We start from the raw sequence: 20,000 nt of genomic DNA on the forward strand, positions 1-20,000 counted from the left end.
AAAAAAAAAAATATTTAAAGGTTTTTCCCTTAAAAAAAAAAGGAAGGTTAAATTTAAAAAAAAAAAAAAAAAAAAAAACATGGTATTGGCACAAAAACAGACATGAGGACCAATGGAACAGAATAGAGACCCCAGAAATAAACCCCAAAACGTATAGCCAACTCATCTTTGACAAAGGATACCAGTCAATCCAGTGAGAAAAGGAAAACCTCTTTGGCAAATAGTGCTGGAAAAACTGGGTATCCACCTGCAGAAAGATGAATCTGAACCCCTATCTGTCATCATTAACAAAAATCAACTCAAAGTGGATCAAAGATCTAAACCTGAGACCACAAACTATAAAACTACTGGTAGAAAACACTGGGGAAACTCTGAGAGACGTTGGGATAGGCAAAGATTCCTTAAGCAAGACCCCCACAGCACAAGCAATAATCCCCATAATAGACAGGTGGGATTTCATCAGATTAAGAAGTTTCTGCACAGCAAAGTACACTGTAATTAATGTGAATTGACAACACCTAGAATGGGAGAGAATTTTTGTTAACTGTGCCCCAGATAGGGACTAATAGCCAGAATACACAGGGAACTCAAGTAGCTTACCCAAAAGAAAATGATTAACCACATTAAAAGATGGGAAAATGAGTTCAACAAACAACTCTCTAAACACTATGCATGGGTGGGGAACCAGCAGTTAGCGTAATGGCTATGTTGCTGGACTCCCACGTAGTCGACCGCAGTTCGTGTCCCGGACCCAGTGGCTTAAAACTCACGCCGGGCGCGTGTGTGTGCGTGCCCAAGATCCCGAGAGGAGAATGGAGGAGAAGGGATTGCGGCGTGACCATCCCCCCTGGGGGGTGATTTCTCGCTTTCTGTCTCTATGTCTCTGTCTGTCTGGCGAGCGCACGTGCCCTACAGTGAAAATCTCTCAAAAAAAAAAAAAAACACTATGCATGGGTTTCAAAAATATTTGCATCAAAATAAACTCATACTTTCATTCCATTTTCCATGAACCTTTTGAAGTCCCCTTGTAGGGGGAAAAATAAAAGGAGCTTTTTAACCTTCCCAAGGACATGAAATAACCTGCACAGTTCTCTTGGCTTAGTGCGAGTAATTATACCCAGGTTTAGACAAATCAAAAGAAATGACACATATGATAAAGTTAAAATTAGTTTCACTTACTCCATAATAGCACCTACTGACTGAGCTGCCTCTGCACAGAGACATGTGTATAAAGTGTGTTTTAATAATATTAACTCATTGTAAGGACTAAATCCATGACTCATTCTTTATGAGGAATAAATGCATCATCAGGTTATTTCAGGTGAAAACCAGTTCCTTCACCTTAGTGCAGTAAGTCATACTCCTTGAAGTTGCAAATCTTCAAAATCGTTCTTCTTCTTAGAAGACCTTTACTAACTCAGATTTTAGGCTAAGGAGGCCTGAATGTACACCAGATATTTTATCCTTAATTCTTAGGTCTCTTTCACCCACACAGCACATCAGCCTTAAAACAGTCATGCTGGTGTTTTTGCTCTTACATGTGCCCCAGACCTATAAATTGGGTTATCGTTTTTTCTTGAGTGATTTCAGACAAGCCACATGTTCATTAAGCATCAGTCCTTGGTGGCTGCATTTCTGTTTTCACCTGCTGTTCTCCTTTACTGGATGTAATTCCCTGCTGCTCACTTTTGGACCTTGCCAAAGGTCAGGATTGGAGGGCCGTTGAGGAATCCTGTGGAAGATCCTGCATGCTAAATTCCTCTAGTTGTTTGTCTGCCTTAATTGCCCCCCCTCCCGCACCCCATTGTCTGCCCCAAGTCCCCAAAGGATACTGCCCCAGCAGCTAGGTGATTTCACTTTCTGGTGGGAGCTGCTGGATCCCTGACCTCTCAGTGAGCCTGACTAGCTCCAAAATTAAGACAGAATAGTCTGGCCCTTAGGCCCCTGCTGAGTTCCAGACAGATGGGACTTTCCTATGGATTTCTCAAGGCATTACTCCCCTCCTAGGATTGGCATGTCACCATTGTGTCATCATACTGCCACTAGACTGAAAGCAGATGGTACACAAACTGTTTTGTCTAGGGTCATGTTTGATCATGGCTCTTCCGCAAGCATCTGCAGACATTTCTCTTTCCAGTGAAATTACTTGGACTTCTACCCTCCACCTCCTATTTATAGTTTCTGGGGAATTGAGAATCCTACACCTATATAAGAGGCATTGTAACTAGGCGTGACCAAAGAAGGGCTGAGCCCTGAGCTTAGTTTGACTTGCACGTCTGAGAGAGAGAGAATGTGTGTGTTTGGAGGGGAGGTAGAGAGAGAAGTGTGGGGGCATCAGGTACCAGCACAAGATCCCTTGATTAAATTCAAAGTTCTAGAGCTTCACCAAATACACAGAAAAGCACACATGCATGTGCACACAGAGAGATTGCCAATTAATTTAAAACACACATATAAATATGGAGTCGTAGCCTTTAGCAATAACTTTCAGGCCTCTCAGGCACTACTCAGCCCTATGATGGAGACCAATGAAGAGAAGTTTCTTGAGGGAGTGGAGGAGGAAAGTTCTTTTTCAGTGAAGCCATAACAATTATCCTACTAGTCAGTACCCCTTTTGTTCTTTATTGTTGCCTGCCCAGTGGCCTTACTTTTAAGCTAATGGCCACATGCCCTAAGTTCCTGAGGAAGAGAAGAACCACACAAACTTCAAATTTTATTACAGAAAAGAGTATTAGAAGATGTGGCTCCATATTTGAAAGGCTTTCAGATCCTTAGATAATCTGTGAGCATTCATTTATTCATTTAAAAATATTTGGTGTACACCTACTTTATGATAGCCCCTAGCCTTGGCATTAAGGCTGTAAAGAGAATGAGATCAACACACCTTCTGCCTGAGTGCTTCACAGTTTGATATTCAGTCTCATTGAAATTCTTTTCACTCTAAGCTGTCACCTCACTGCTAAGCTGTAAGAAACCCACCAAGGAAACTTCAATAAGAGAATGAGGTTCCTGCCACACTGAAAATGTATACTATGTACAGTTCTGGGTCCAGCTGCAGTTGCACAGCTATAGTACAATGCTCTGCAATACTGGAGGCTATATGGAAGACCAGGGTTTGGTTCCGGGTTGACCTATGCATGTAAGGATTGCATAAGCACATGTGTCATCCTGGCTGGCTGAAATCCAAGAGTGGCGGAATCAAGATGTGAGACTCTTCTGGGGATGATGTGAAAGAAGAAAAGAGAGAGAGAACTTCAAAAACTACATACAACTTAGTCTATTACTATATAATTATAAAAGAACGACCCCCCCCCAAATCCAATGTTAATAAAAATATTGGGTCATCAGAAAAGTCATGGCACATTTTTCCATGTTTTTCGATACAAAAAATCCATCATGACTTTTCTGACAATCAAATATTATTTTCTGCATTTTCATTGCTGGGGTAGAGGATCTGTTTTCTCCACAAACAAAATTAAATTTTAATTTCTCCCTTGCTCTCATGTAAATTAGTGAGAAAATTTCTATGACATGGCAGCCTTTTGGTCCATTTTCCTGAAAGACTGAACTCAACTTTTTGGCTTCTCTGAAATGGTTTTGATTCAATAAAAGATGAAATGAAACAAGTGCCAACCTTGTGAGTAATTTAGTACTAAGTCTGTATGTACATGTCTGCTACATTTTGCCCCTTATGGGTTTAGTGACTTGGCAGTATAATTTAAAGACTGAAATTTTGACTCTGTAGCACTCAGGTTTCTGGACATTAACACATAATGCTCTTGTGTAGATATTTTGAGCCCTGCAAAAAATGCTAAAGGTTGCTTAGGCTGGAAAGCATTTCTTCTGGGCCCATTCATAATAGATGCTTTTATTCCCCAGGGCTGGGTTAGTGATAGGGTAATTTCCAACCATTAACCCAGACTCTCCTTAAACAAATGTTGGAAACTGTCAGAGTTACACAATAATGCTAAACAGCCAATGAAAATCAAACACTCCAGATAAGATTAAGATGTCTGTCCAGAACTGAAGGCTCCTAGGGTTGGCATTCCTACACCAGTGTGGTAGTCCACCAACTTACATATGAGACCCCCCTGTGATCCTACCACGTATACATCATGACTCACCACTGTATGTTTTTTTAAGTCTGTTTATTTATTCTATTAATGAGAGAGAAAAAGAGATAGCTCCCCCAACAGGGCCTTGACACCGTAATCTGTCCCAGCCTCAGTCAGGCCCAAATCATGGGGACACATGTTGTCCAACCTACTCAGAAAGGACTCTGGACATGAATCCATTCTTCTATCCTATTGTTCAGCCACACAGAGCATCTTGTTTTCTCACTGTACCACGATACAGCCCAACTACATGTTTTAAACCATAAAGTGTTTGGCAGAGCAGTGCCAAAAGCAGCTGATTTCCAAGGGAGTAGCCCATCACTAAAGTGAAGGAAATTAAGGTTTTGTTCAATCACTATGGTGGGTAATAAAAGCAAAATTACTAGAATGTACCAAAAAGCAAAGACTCAAAAGAGGCTTGGCTAGATAAGGACTCCTTGGAGAATTGTTGTGCCATTCTGTAAAGTCCCTCTACGTCAGCGTGCTCTTTATAGATGATAATCTGCTTTCACTCAGAGTCTACAGATTTAAATGTTAAACTCATCAAAGATATCCCTTCACAGAAACATCTGGAAAAGTGTTTGACCAGATTAGCTGGGTACCATGGCCTTGCCAAGTTGATGCATAAAACTAACCACCACAGCCCATCCAACCAGATTTGACATTGTCCTTAGCTGCTGAGTTGAATTCACACAGAGGATGTGCCAAGGCCAACAGCAGCACTTCCCCCACCCATGGGGAATGGCCACACCACAATCGCTTCTTCTCCATTTCTTCCTCCTTTTGAGATTTTGGATATACCTGCACATGCGATTGCTGTGTTTCTCAAGCCACTGCTTCGGAGACTTGAACTGGGCTGTTAGCCATGTAGGATCTGACTGCCCTAAGCACCACACCACAGCCTGGTCCACTAGTGCAATATAAATTGCAGTATGTAAGGAAAATGAGCTAACCGGCTGGGAGATGTGGGAAAGTGACAGAAAGGGAGACAGACAAGATGTCTAGGATGGACTCTCAGTTAATGAAAGAAGTCTAACTACATAAAGGGGAGGTAGAGTGCTCAGTAGGCCAATAGACCTATTCACTTTTCTGTCTAGGGCAAGTCCCACTGGAATATTAACTGGGACAGTGCAAAATAGAGACTAAACATATCATGTTCTGTGTGAGTGTGAACAGAAGGTGATGACTCTGGCTTCATCTGAGGAGAACACAAATGTCTAGGTATCTGAGGAGTGTTTACCTATGGATGGATGTTGAGGACCTTCCAACTTGTAAATATGGTGAAGGCAATCCTCTGAGTCTTTTACTAAACCAACGATTAGTTACATTTTTACCATCTACCATATCTCCAGCTATAAATTAGCCACTGGAGAGAATAAAAGATACATAAAGATATCTTTAAAGATATCTAATACACAGCAGAATTTATTAATATTTTATAATTATTTATTTAATTTATCACTATTATTCTTTTAATTTCCTATAGGATGTGTGTGCTCATCAGAGAGAGAGAGAGAGAGAGAAAGGGAGAAAGCAAGCCACCAGATCTGGGACACAAACAGCCATCAGCCATGTGGAATCCCAGCACCTTAACCACCATGTCACCTGCTGGCCCCAACACAGCAGAATTTAAACTCTGTGGAAGGAGTCTAAAATATCAGAAGTAGAGTCGAGCATGATATCAGATCCTCTGGAATCACGGGCTGAGGAAAGTGGTGCTGAGAAATGAAAGCAGGAACACAGCAAAGGTGAAAAGACTGAGGGACCAGGCAGAGAAAGAGGAATTGCAGAGGGGTAACACTCTGAGTGGGGGGCTTGGCTGAAGGCAGATAGAAGGGAGTAGAGAGGAGAGAGTAAAGGGACGAAGAGGGAAGCAACAATAAGGAAAGGATGGCAAAGATGGAGTTTCTTTTGGGGTCGTGAGAAATTATTTAGGTAAGGAATGTGAGCCATATGGATTTAATTTCATGCTAGACCCAAGGGGTCATATTAATGTTTGCATTGGGTCATTTTAGAAAGAGTCGTCTGGCTGCGACCACAAGGTCTATTTGGGGACTTTTCTTCTTCTTTTTTTTTTTTTTTTTTTGAGAGGTTTTCGCTATAGGGCGTGTGCACTCGCCAGACAGACAGAGAGACATAGAGACAGAAAGCGAGAAATCACCCCCCAGCGGGGATGGTCATGCCACAATCCCTTCTCCTCCATTCTCCTCTCAGGATCTTGGGCACGCTCGCACACGCGCCCCGCGTGATTTTTAAGCCACTGGGTCCGGGACGCAAACCACAGTCGACTATGTGGCAGTCCAGCGACACAGCCATTACGCTAACTGCTGGTTCCCGGGACTTTTCTTCTGAAGATGAATTTAGCCAGGAGTGGGGGACATTCTTCCCAGAAATTGACAAGAAGCCTATCAGCACTCTGACCAGAGACTTTGCCAAAAACAGTTTTGAGCAGCAAATGTGACAGTGGAAAGAAAACAGGCTTTAGAGCCAGACAGGTTTAACTCAAGGTCTAGCTAGCCCTATCACTTGTCAGCAAACTACTCCATCTCTCAGAACCTTAGTGTTTTCATCTGCAGAATGAGTTTCATATCTGCCTCTTAGGATTTTTGTAAGGAAAGCAGCTGGATCCTAGAAAACACTCAATGTATTAGTTCTTTCCCTTCTCCCTTTTATTTATCAAAACTATTAAAGAAAACCTCTAATGCTTGATCTTATATAATAATATTGTGTGGCAACTTAAAAGTTTGTTTCATCTATAAACATCTAAGGCAAGGGAAAACTTTTGATTCTTTCTTGATTTAAAAATTGGAATTTCCAGGACCAGCAGTTGGCATAATGGCTATGTTGCTGGACTCCCATATAGTCAACCTCAGTTTGAGTCCCGGACCTGGTGGGTTAAACTCAGGCCGGGAGTGTGTTCATGCATGCCCAAGATCCTAAGAGGAGAATGAAGGAGAAGAGACTGCAGCATGGCCATCCTCCCTGGGGGGTGATTTCTCGCTTTCTATCTCTCTGTCTCTGTCTGCCTGGTGAGCGCACGTGCCCTATAGCAAAAACCTCTCCAAAAAAAAAAAAAAATTGGAATTACCTACAAAAGTTCAGAATGTTTTTATTTTAAGGCTGACCCTACAGCATAGCAAGGACCAGATTCCACATAGCTGATCGCAGGTGTAAATCTTGGCACAGGTGCCTTGAAAAACTCACCAGGATTTTGTGAGTGCCCCAAATCCTGGCAGGATGGAGAAATGGAGAAGGACATGGGGGCACCTGAGTGGGGGTGTTCTCTCTTTGATGCATACACTCTCTGAAAAATGTTTTTATTTTAGAATTACTTAAAACACAAATAATATAATTTATTCATAAAGAATAAACATTTTCATTATTGACTTTTGAGTAGCTTTTTTTAAATTAAATGTTCTTTACAAATTCAATTGAGAAGAGGGTTGGAGATAAAAATGAATGAATGAGAGAATGAATGAATGGATTTCTACAGTGTGAGGGACTGAAATAGCTGCTTCTTTATTTTAGCAGTTGAATTTTCTAAAAAGACTTTTATTATACCTGAAAATCAATATAGATTTTTTTAATATAAAAAATGAGACTCTCCCATTTTTTACTTTCCCTAAACCAATCCCAGGCAAGCCTCTGTATGTGCAAGGGAGTAGACAGCCCTGCCCTACTCAGGTGTGGAGCTTAAGGCCAAGAGGAGGAGGTGACAGATGTAATAAGGCCAGGGATGTGAGTACATGTTGCAATTTGCCTTTGTCCTTCCAAAAGGAAAATATCACTCATGTGACTTATGCAATAAAAGGCTCGTTTTCCAGGAGGAAAAAAATAGATTCTTGGAAAAGAAGAGGAAAAGAAAGAAAAGACCTTCCAGCTGTGATGACACACACTGTTGTGCTCTGCAGGCCGGGAGCACATGACAAGCCCTAGTCCAAACTAAAGGCCAGGCACAGTTCTGTGCCAGGAATCCCAGCTGCTTGGAGAGGCTGAGGTAGGAGGATCAAGAGCTCAAGGCTGGTCTGGGCAACACAGAAAGAAAAGAGAGAAGAAAGAAAAGACCAGGAAGAAAAAGAAAAGAAACAGAATTTAAGAGACCAGCAGATAGTGTAGTGGTTATGCCGCTGGATTCCAACGTGGTCGACCACGGTTGGAGTCCCAGACCAGAGGGTTTAAAACTCGAGCGGGCTGCGTGTGCGTGCATGCCCAAGATCCCAAGAGGAGAATGAAGGAGAAGAAATTGCGATGTGACCATCTCGTTCTCTGCCTCCCTCTTTCTGGCAAGCGCATGCGTCCCCATCACAAAAATCTCCCTCTAAAAGCAAAACAACAGACAAACAACAACAACAACAACAAAAACAAAGGAATTGAAAGTAAAGCTGTTTGAGACAGTGTATTCGGTAAGGAGTGCTGTGCAGATGTGAGTGTGGAGAATGTGTGTGTACCTGTGTGCGTATGTAAACCTGTGAGTGGAATGACGAGCGTGTACAATGTGCGTGGAGTTTGGAATGTATATATGTGAGTGTATGTGAGGCATGTGGGTGTGAAGATGTAAGTACAGAGAGCTTTATGTGTGGAATGTGTGAGGGGTGTGGAGCGTGCACACTGCAGTGCGTGCAGTGAGATGTGTAAGGACTGTGGAGGTGTGAACGTCAGTGGAGACGATGTGAGGACACACAGCGTGTGTGCAGTTTGGAGGCTGTGTGTGGACGTGAGTGTGGAGGGTGTTGTGTGTGCTGAGTGCAGAGTGCCTGTGTGCTTGAGTGTGAGTGCGATGGGTACGGCCGAGCAGGCGCGTGGGCGCGCCGTGAGAGCGTGTCACCGCAGCACCCCGTGCGCAGTGTGCGCGCGCCCGCGAGCGGAGCGCGGCGCGGGCCCGGGGCGGGCGGGCCAGGCGCCCGGGGCCCGGAGCGCGCCGCTCGGGTGGGGCGGCGGCGGACATGTGCAAGATGTCCTTCAAGGTGAGCGCTGCGGGCTCGGGAAGCGCTGTCCAGGCCGCGGGGCCGCAGGGTGGAGAGAGGCGCCGCCTGCATCTCCCGGCTCCCGGCCAGGCGGAGGAAGTGGCGGGGCTGAGATGCGTCCCGTGGGGTTGTGGTTAGCCTGTGTCTGCTTCGCTCGAAAGGCTTTCGGCATTAGAGCTGCGGGTCAGGAGAGTCTGGGCCAGGCCGAGGCGCGGCGGGGACTGTCGCCGGGGTAACAGGTCCGGGCGGGGACGCGGGCAGGGTAGGAGCTGCGGTCTGCGCTTTCCTTCAGCTGCAGGCTTCCTGAGCTGTCCCTCTGCGTCTCTTGGAATGCCAGCTCCAGCCTCTCACCAGAATACTTTTTCTGACTCTGAAGCAGAGTGATCCGCCCAAGCGTGGAGCTGCAGTTGATTACAGACTTCAGAGTCTGAAGAGTCTAAAAGAGTTTATTAAAGAGATAGTATTGAGTCTCTACGGATTAGAATGAAAATGAGGTTAATTGATTCGCCTCTATTGAAAGGTTTCGATAACAATAGTTTAAAATGTATTGAGCACTTAATCTTAACCTGGACAATGTCTGAATCCCCGGCAAGGCCTGAGATGGTGCTCTGGGTGGCTCTGCCTTTTTTTCTGATTTTGTTTTGTTTTGTTTTAATGAGGAAAGCCAAGGCATAGAAAAGTTAAATGACTCCTGTAGGACCCTGAGCCAGTAAATTAATGGTGGTTGTTGAAACCCAAGTGTGTCTGACCCCAAAACCACTGTAATTCCCTCCCTTAAAATAGCTCATGTAAGCAGGAGAATGACAAGAGGAGACTTGCATGTTAGAGATATCTCTGGCTACAGTTTGGAGAAGAGGGTGGAGCTGGGAGACTAATGAGGAGGATGTGTAGTCATTGTGAAGAAACGGCAGGGTGCCAGGGCATAGGTGACCAGGAAGGAAGGAAGTAGATAAATGTGACTTGAAATTTTTAAATGAACTGAATTCAATAATGGATGTCATTCATTGAGGTGGGAAGGCAAAAGGGGTAAAGAAGAAACGTTTGGTTTAGTGTAAAGGTTGAGAATAGATGGGAATTCAAGCAGCGCTGTGGATTAGACAGCTACACAAACCCCCAGAGCCCATGAAGACGTCTATGTAGTAGGTAGAGGTGAGAATTAGGAGTCACCAATATTAAGCGATAACTGAACCCATTGGAATGAATGTGATTGTGAGACCATGTAAAGGTGGAAAATAAGAGGGCTGAGGACAAAATCTTAAATAAAATTATGATTGAAGAATGAACAGAATAAGAAGCCTACTGAGAATACTGAGGAGCAGCCAGGGATGTCTGAGAAAAATCAGAGGCATGTGCTGCTCAAGAACTGTTGTAGATGCTGCAGGAACTGTTGAAGAAAGCTGAAAGAAACACCATTAGCTATGCATATACCAACTTACATGCAGTATGTTAGCATTTCAATACCTTGGTTAGTCTGTTCTAAAAAAAAAACTTTCGTGATTAGACTTTTCGAGTCACATAATTTCCTGGAGAGTCATTCAAATTATCCTGTGTTTCACATGTAAGACATAGAATCTCTAGTCTTTCCATAAAGATGAAGAGGAGCTTGGCTGGTGTTAAACACTACAGGGAAATCGATCAAGCCAAAAATTGAAAAATGCATTGGAATTAGTAACAGAACAGCCACTGGTGTCCTTACAAATGCAGTTTCAATGATGAGTTACATTTAGGTGCCAGATTACAATAACTTGAAAGGAGAGCAGTAAAAACCACAAACAGAGATCTCTTTTAAGAAATTCTGCAAGCTACAAGAGAATAAAGCAGAGCAGTGGCTGGAGTTGACCAAGGGCTTGTTTGCTTTAAAATCACAGAGATTCTTGGCTCAGCCACTGTGGCACAGACAGTGGAGCACTGCAGCATGATGCTGGAGCCATATGGGAAGGCCTGAATTCAGATCTTGGGTTGGCCTGAAGATGCAGGGCTCTAGGGCATCCCCACGATCCTGGTTGGATGGAGGGCTCGGGGATAGGGGACACTGTAGCATGGTAGTACATTATTGAGGGTTCTTGTTTCTCTCTTGAAGAAGAAGATAAATGAATAAACTTTGAAGGAAACAAAAATAATGATACTTTGACAATAAAGAAATTAATAACTAATGCAAATTTTAAATGAGCAAGAGTCTCTGAGTAGACATTTCTCTCAAGAAGATGTACGATATCCAGTAAGCAAGCACCTGACATCATGCTTGACATCATTAGCCATCAGGGCAATACAAATCAAAACCATAATGAGATACCTCTTCATACCCACTAGGATACCTTTAACCACCACAACAGACAATGACCAACTGTTGGCAAAGAACCCTTATACAATGGTGGTAGGAATGTATAGTAATGCAGTAATTTTTTAAAAGTCTGGTCTTTCTTCAAAAAGTTAAACATAGGGGCTGCCAGTTAAAGCAACTGAATCCCACATGGTTGACCACATGGTTCAGGTTCCAGACCTAGAGGCTTGAAAAACACAACAAGCACATGTGTATTCATGTCCAAAATCCCAAGAGGAGAAATAGAAAAGAAGGAATTGCAGCATGGCCATCCCCCATGGGAAGTGCCTTCTCACTTTCCCTTTCTCTCTGTTTCTCTCTCACTTGCACCCACATCCCCCAGTAAATTAACAGTGAAAAAAAGTTAAATATAGAATTAACACATGAACCAGAAATTCCACTAATATATATACATATGTGTGTGTGTGTGTGTGTGTGTGTGTGTGTGTATGAATAAACTTTTGAAGGAAACAAAAATAATGATACATTGACAATAAAAAAATCAATAACTAATCCAAATTTTAAATGAGCAAGGGCTCTCTCATATACATATATGTATGTGTGGAATTGCTGGTTCATGTGATATATATATATATCCAAAAGAAATGAAAACATTTACTCCTACAAAAACTTATACACAAATATTCATAGCAATATTGTTCATAATAACCAAAAAGTAGAAACAATCCAAATGTCCATTAACTGATGATAATAAAATGTGATGTGTATTATAAATGCATAGTTGGGAGGCTTAAACAACAGAAATTTATTTCTCACAGTTCTAGGGGCTGGGAAGACCAAGATAAAGGTGCTAGCAAATTTGGTATTAAAGAAGGCTTCTTTTCCTGGTTTGCAGATGACCTCTTGCTTTCTGTTTCCTAACATGATAGAGAGAGAAAACTCTGGTGTCTCTTCTTGTTAGAGAGAGCTCTAAGCCCATCATAGTGGCTCTACCCTTGTGACCTCACCTAAATCTAAATAATTCCAAATACCCCACCTCTTCATACCATCACACTCAGGGTTAGTGCTTCAGCATATGAATTGGGAGGAGAGGACACCAAAATATTTAATCTATAATATTCTGCTCTTGATCCTTCAAAAATGATCTCCTTCTTACATATAAAATGTATTTATTCCATTCTAACAGTCCCAAAGTCTTAATGTGCTCCGTATCTACTCTAAAGGTCTGAATATCATCTAAATCAGATGAGGATGGGACTTGTATTATTCATCTTGAGGCAAACTTTTCTCCAGCTGTGAGACTATGAAATCAAACAAGTTAATGTGTTTCCAAAATGCAGTGGTAGGACAGACCTAAGATAGATATTTCTACTCCAAAAGGGAGAAATTGGAAGGAAGAAACAGGTGATGGGTCCAAAGCAGTCCAAAAACCTGGAAAGGAAAATACAATTAAATCTCAAGGCTTAAGAATAATCCTTTTTGGGAGGGAAATCTTGGCTGGAAAGTTGAATGTAGCGCTGTGTTCTCCCTTATCCTGTCCATACAGAAATTGTCACTCTACTGTTAGACTTTAACATGCCCTCCAGGAAACTGGCTCAAATGTGTGGGTCGAAGACTCTCAGAATTTGAAGGGATCATTTGTTCAGTCCCATTTTATTAAAAAGAGAAACAAATCAACACAACCACCTGGTCACATCAGCCAGTTCGCTAGAGGAAGAAACCTAGGAAGTTGTCTTAGGTTATGTGAGAGAGGTGCTTCCTTATCTTTATGGTTTAACAGAAACTAATTGGAAGACCATGAGTGGATTTTACACCAAACCACAGGAAAATCTAAAAGTGCCATCCCACAGTTATAGCCACAGAGTGCCATTACATAAACCTACAGTTTGGGAGAATATTTTGATTTGGTCAGGTTGCTTTGAAAAGGAAGGTGAAGTCCCAGAGACTATCATGTTTGAGATGCCTGATGCTACAAAGGACAAACTCCCGGTGAAGGGCATCTATGTAATGATTGCCCTGACCGTGGCAGGGTGCATTTTCATGATTATGGAGGGCAAAAAAGCTGCCAGAAGAAATGAGTCTTTAACAAGCTTGAACCTGGAACAGAGAGCTCATCTGGGAGAAGAAGCTCTGAAGACCGAACCTGAGTAGCAGAGATATCCATATTGGCTGGACTTGGAAAATCCAGGAATTATGTTGCAGCAAAATTCTGTATTAAAAAGAATGTAGTGTGAGGATCCATGTCACAAAAGTATGGTTTACACAAACGTATACCATTTCAATACATCTGCTCTAGAAGTATAAATACATTTTCTTATAGAATGACTTGTCTTTCATGGTGTTAATCTAAGTAAAATTTAGCCTTTCAGCTTTTTGGAAAAAAATGAAAAGAGACAACTTGTTTTAACCTTTGTATTAACTATTTTGTAGATAATTAGGTGTCTTATCTCACTTTTATTCCCATTGTCAAAGTAACTTCTCTCCAGACGCTAAAATATAAAATAATTCCTAGTTATTTATTGCTCTTTCTTCTGTGTACTCACTTCTGAAGAGAAAACGAGGGCCAGTGAGATACTGCCCAGGTGCATGTTGGAGAACTAGCCTTCCAAAATGCCATGTGATTTGTGGACACTGGCTTTCAAAAGAGAGCCCAGAGCGGCAGCCAGCCCATGCTCTATCTCTTCAAGCATGCAGACGCGTGGCGACTTTTAGGAAAACAGTGCTTGCAAAAGTTCTGGCAAGTGATAAGAGTGATCTGGCCAGGAGCTTCTGAGCACTGAGAAATCCCAGGATCATGGAGTTCCTCGGGACCAGCACAGTTGCCTCTTAGCTTCATGGTTTAAAATTCCCACTAGTCTTTTTCCTGCCACTTGAGAAACTACATTTCTCAATTACACAAATCTAGTGTATTTTGTTATTAGTGTTGAAAGATAAGCATTTGCACCTTGGTGCATCTCATTTACAGTTTGGACTTTGAGATACCAAGTTGTCTTATATTTAGGTATGGATGCTAGTTTCTATTTAAATATTTCATTTATTCTCACATGCTTCATGTACCTCATTAACTACATTCCAATGTGCTAACTCTCCTCAGAGAGCTATAACAAGGATTAAAAAGTAATGCATGCAGCTGCTTGGGAATTTATTGGATAATCAAGAAAGTCATGAAGCAAAAAAAAAAAAAAAATGCATCATGACTTTCTTTATGACCGAATAGTTTAATACAATATTCAGTGAAATGTAAAAAGGAAAGAAAATAAAAATAACAATCCTCTTTGGTTCAGTTCTACCTTCTGGACTCACTAGGATGGTGGTCCTGCTTTCTGAACCAACTAATGCAGGGCTCTTGCCCTTAAGACATCAGTGGTTATGGTTTCAACATATGAATTTAGGGGAAGACAAGAGGCGTTCGGTCTATAATGTGGTATATCCATACAATGTAATGGCATTCAGTCATAAAAAGGATTGAAGCACTAATACATGCTATAACACTGAGGAACATTGAAAGCATGTTAGGTGAAGGAATCCAGACAAAAAAAGGGCATGTATTGTATGAGCCCACTGATATGAGATATCTAAAATGGACAAATCCATAGAAATAGAAAATAGATCAGCAGTTGCCAGGGGATGAAGAAGAGGGGAGGATGGGGAGTAAATATTAATTGGCATGGGATTTCTTTTTGGAGTGATGAACATGTTCTGGAATAGATAGTGGTGACATTTCACAATCTCATGATTATAGCAAAACCCACTTGATTGTATGCTTCTAATGGATGACTTTTATGGTTTCCTAATTGTATCATCAAAACCATTTTTTTAAATATTAATACTATATTGCATATTTCAAAATAACGAAGAGTAAATGTCAAATATCTCACAATAAAAAATTATAGGTAAATGAGGTGATGACCATGTAATAATCTAGATTTAAACATTCTACATAGTGTATATACATATATGTGTGTGTGTGTATATATATATATATCATATTGTACTCCATAAATATATAGAATTATGACTTGTCAATCAAAAATATTAGTGAAGGGGACCAGCAGTTAGCGTAATGGCTATGTCGCTGGTCTCCCATGTAGTCGACTGCAGTTCGTGTCCCGGACCCAGTGACTTAAAACTCACGCCGGGCGCGTGTGCATGCGTGCCCAAGAGGAGAGTGGAGGAGAAGGGATTGTGGCATGGCCATCCCCCCTGGGGGGTGATTTCTCGCTTTCTATCTCTCTGTCTCTCTCTGTCTGGTGAGCGCACATGCCCTACAGCAAAAAAAAACTTAAAAAAAATATTAGTGAAAATCCTGTGCTCTCCCTGTTCATTCCTCCCTCTTTCCTGGCCCCTGGCAGCAACTGATCTTTTTGTTATTTCCATAGTTTTACCTTTTCCAGAATGTCATATATTTTATTTTATTTTATTTTTTTATATTTGAATTTATTTATTTACATTCATTCACTATACATTATTACAGCGTACTAAGCCATTTTTAAATGATAATAAGGAGTGGTGAGAAGGCTTGAGAGTAGAGGGGACCACTGAGCTGAGCAACTGAATTATTCAGGGCATGGAAGGGGCAGTGAGCTGCAGCAGGGCCCTGGCAGCTGTATGGATTAACTAGAAAGATGGGAAAACCTGTCCCACTGGGATAAAAAGAAAGGAGATGAGGTCAAATATGAATATTTTATAGAGCGTGGATCAGGATGAGCTCAGGATTTGAGGAGGGCAGAAAGGAAGCTGCCAAGCTGGTGTCAAAATTTTTAGTTAATAAGGAAGAATGACCAGGAGATGATAACTACAAGGTGAGGTAGAGGATGAGAAAGTAGGATGGCCCAAGTCTTGAAAGAGTAGAGATTTGTACACCTGAATGGAAGGACCTTGCTTATGAAGCCAGTTGTGCCCATTACTACCCCGATGCTGGTATGGAAGAAAAAGCCCTGCCCCCTCCAGAAAAGATGCTGGAAAGGTCGAGACAAAAGAGAGGGGGAGTCATGTGCACTGCCAACAGGGTCACGGGATCTTCACATCAAAACCCACCTCCAGCTGCAGCTGGCCTGGAATACAAACACACACACACACACATGTGTCTCACATGCTCAGAAGGTCCCCGGACAGGAACCTAAGGCCTTTCTCACTTGAGTCCAGTCACATTACTGCTGCAACACTGCCTACCCTTAAAAGTTTGTGAAAGGATTTTATAATGCTTTTCAAACTAATCAGCTATGAATACTAATTTAACTTACCTTTTGTCCATGATTTCTCTGCAATTGTCATATATAGTCGGTAACTCTTATGAAGTGGAAAAAAATCAGACCTACAGGTATTTTCATATGTCATCAATATTTTATGAGTACCAAATTTGGAAATTAAAAAGTTGACAAGGTATTATGTTTTGTTGCTGTTTAATTAGATCTGTATTAACTTTGATTTGGAAGCCACAGATTAACTTTTTCATTTTCACGGGTCTCTGAAAAGCTCTTAGACCCTAAGTCCAGAGTCTCTATAAAAAGGCTCAGCATTGTTGGATGAGTCTGGAAATAACATTATAAACCAGAATTGAGGCTCTTCTTGATGATGGTTCAGAACCACCAGTAGGGCTGTTTGCATCTGCACCCAGTGGATTCATCTGCTTCTGCTTTTTATGGTTTCTTTGTCACATTGTCAGCTGTCACTTTGCACCATGTCACTTTGCCTCTAGTAAATTTCTGTTTGCAATTTTCAACTCCTAATTTCGCAATTTTCAATTCCTAATTTGTTCTAGTTGGGAAAACAAACATGTTTGTTAGAATTATTCTTTTAATTCTTTTTTTTTTTTTTTTGAGAGGTTTTTGCTATAGGGCACATGTGCTCGCCAGACAGAGGGAGACAGAGAGACAGAAAGCGAGATATCACCCCCCGGAGGGATGGCCACTCTGCAATCCCTTCTCCTCCATTCTCCCTTCGGGATGGGATCTTTGGGCACGCACGCACATGCACCTGGAGTGAGTTTTAAGCCACCGGATCCAGGATGCAAACCACGGTTGGCTACATGGGAGTCCAGTGACATAGCCATTACACTAACTGCTGGTCCCTAGAATTATTCTTTAAAATAAAAGCAAACTCAGAGTGCAGGGGTAAGACTTCTTGTTGAACAAAGTTTGAGGATTTTTGTACATCAACTTTTGATTTTAGAACAGCTATTTTAACTGTTCAGGACTTGTTCTTCAGAGTGGAAGCCTAACCCAGTTGGGGATAGGGGAGGCTCACATATTACATGAAACATCCATTGCTAGATGAACAAAAATATCTGGGTCATTCTTAAGTGTGTCTTACCCAAGAAGGTAAAGCAATACCCTGTCTCCTCTTTGTGATAGAAGTTGCTCTTGCCTGGACCAGAAACTCAAGAATTTGTATGATTCATCTTCTTCTGAAAGTGTGTAAATTACCTCATAATCAATTCCAGCTTGCCAGTCAGCTTAATATATTTGCCTGAGCCACAGGAAAATAAATTAACAAAATAATTTGAGGAAAAGAATCAAGGAGAAAAATAGAGAGACAAGACATTTATGGGACACAGAAATGGATGATTATCTGTTAAAGAGGTTTTTTGTTTTGTTTTGTTGTTGTTGTTGTTGTTTGCTATAGGGCGCGTGCGCGCACCAGAGAGACAGAGAGACAGAAAGCGAGAAATCTTCCCCCAGGGGGGATGGCCACGCCGCAATCCCTTCTCCTCCATTCTCCTCTCGGGATCTTGGGCACACACGCACACACGCCCGGCGTGAGTTTTAAGCCACCAGATCCGGGGTGCAAACTGCAGTCAGCTACATGGGAGTCCAGCAACATAGCCATTACGCTAACTGCTTGTCCCTCTGTTGATAACATGTATAGTATCTTCAACTTGACTGGTGTGAAGTATATTCATGTTCGGTAACTACACATACAAGTTGTAGTGATGTATAATGATTGAATGTATAAAAATTTTTAAAAAGTTAATTAACAAAATAATATCTTTTTAAAAAGCTTTGAGATAGAAATCACACACTGTCCTATCTATTAAAAGTCTTTTGAGGGGACCAGCAGGTGGCATAATGGCTACGTTGCTGGACTCTCATATAGTTGATCACAGTTTGAGTCCCAGACTCAGCGAATTGAAACACACCGAGCGCATATGCATGTATGCCCAAAATCCCAAGAAGGGATTGTGGCATGGCTATCCCCCTGAGGGGTGATTTCTCACTTTCTGTCTCTCTGTCTCTCTGTGTCTCTGGTGAGTGCATGTACCCTATACCAAAAATGTCTCTAAAAATTAAAAAAAAATTATTTGTTTCTGTGGTTTATAATAAGTTCAGAATTGCACAACTATCTACACAGTCCATTTTAGAACATTTTAATTACTCCAGAAAGAAACCTCATAACCATTAGCAGTCACTAGCATTCCAAACCTCCCAGCTTTGAGCAACCACTCATCTAGTTTCCATCTCTATAGAGTAGCTGATTCTGAACACTTGTTTTAAACAAACCTTAAACATGATCTTGAACTGTGAATTTGGAAATGTGTTACATAGGCCTACCTCTAAGGCAGAATTCTCAGAGTAATTCACTTACTGTTCTTCAGTTTCCTGTCACTTACGGACGTGTAATAATACTGCCAGTACAGGGTTTAGGCTTAATGTCTATTAAGCATTCTGAAATTTTCGAATAGCACAAAGTTCGACATTGGACTTAAAATAGCAAGTGACATCTCAAAAACATCCTTCTGCACATGGCTTCTCAATCCATCAACCTATCCTTATTTTATATAGCCTCTACTATCACAGAAATGCATTGTGTAAAGCTAATATTTTCTCTTTTTTTTCGAGAGGTTTTTGCTATAAGGTGCGGGCGCTCGCCAGAAAGACAGAGACAGAGAGACAGAAAGCGAAAAATCACCCCCTGGGGGGATGGCCACGCCACAGTCTCTTCTCCTCCATTCTCCTCTCGGGATCTTGGGCATACACGTACACGCGCCCAGTGTGAGTTTAAGCCACCGGGTCCAGGACTTGAACCACGGTTGACTACCTGGGAGTCCAGCAACATAGCCGTTATGCTAACTGCTAGTCTCAAACTAATATTTTCTTGATTGAATTAATAAGTGCACAATTGAAATCTGCATTACTCTAAATCCTTTTTTAAGCTAATAGTATAAATCTCTACTTCTCTTAGCTTTTACTCAGAATTCTAGTTCTGTATTAGTAACAGTTTGTCTCCTGTGTTTCCCTTTCCTTCCTGTCTGCACTTAATTTCCGGCAGCATCACAACGAGTGGTGCATTAGCCAGGTCCTAACTCTATGACCATGAATAATTCAGTTCTGTGTCTCAGTTTCCTCATTTTAAAAATGGAAGTAGGCCCAGCCACAGTAGTGCAAGGGATAGGGCCCTGCTTTACAACGGTGAGGCCACATGAGAGAACCAGGTTTGGTTCCCAGATCAAGCTAAACCGGCCAGGCATGGTAGCACATGACTGTAATCTTAACTAATTGGGAGGATGGGCTGAAGGATCACAACTTCAAGACCCAGTCAAGAAATATATCTCTCTCACACATTAAAAGTAAAAATTTCTATGAGAATAATTATAATACCTGCCATATGGAGTTGCCCTGAGAATTAAATAAGCTAAAGCAG

At 41.6% G+C, this 20,000-nt stretch overlaps 1 protein-coding gene and 1 pseudogene across 4 annotated transcripts in view; both read left to right on the forward strand.

The window, feature by feature from the left end:
* Positions 1–8,426: 8,426 nt before the first annotated feature.
* ANKRD29 (ankyrin repeat domain 29) overlaps positions 8,427–20,000 on the forward strand; it is a 58,280-nt gene continuing 46,706 nt past the window's right edge. For 3 of the 4 annotated variants that reach the window (XM_006157656.3, XM_014591295.2, XM_014591296.2), the window contains exon 1: positions 9,008–9,079. In XM_006157656.3, coding sequence (XP_006157718.1) covers positions 9,059–9,079 — 21 coding nt within the window. In that variant the 5' untranslated portion in view covers positions 9,008–9,058. Of the gene's footprint in view, positions 8,519–9,007; positions 9,080–20,000 lie in introns of those variants that run through there. The other variant, XM_027775360.1, reaches the window with a different exon arrangement.
* Positions 12,941–13,511, forward strand: LOC114009527 (protein FAM162A pseudogene; annotated as a pseudogene).

Source organism: Tupaia chinensis, unplaced genomic scaffold, assembly GCF_000334495.1.
Source record: "Tupaia chinensis unplaced genomic scaffold, TupChi_1.0 Scaffold000550_1, whole genome shotgun sequence".
NCBI lineage: Eukaryota > Metazoa > Chordata > Mammalia > Scandentia > Tupaiidae > Tupaia > Tupaia belangeri.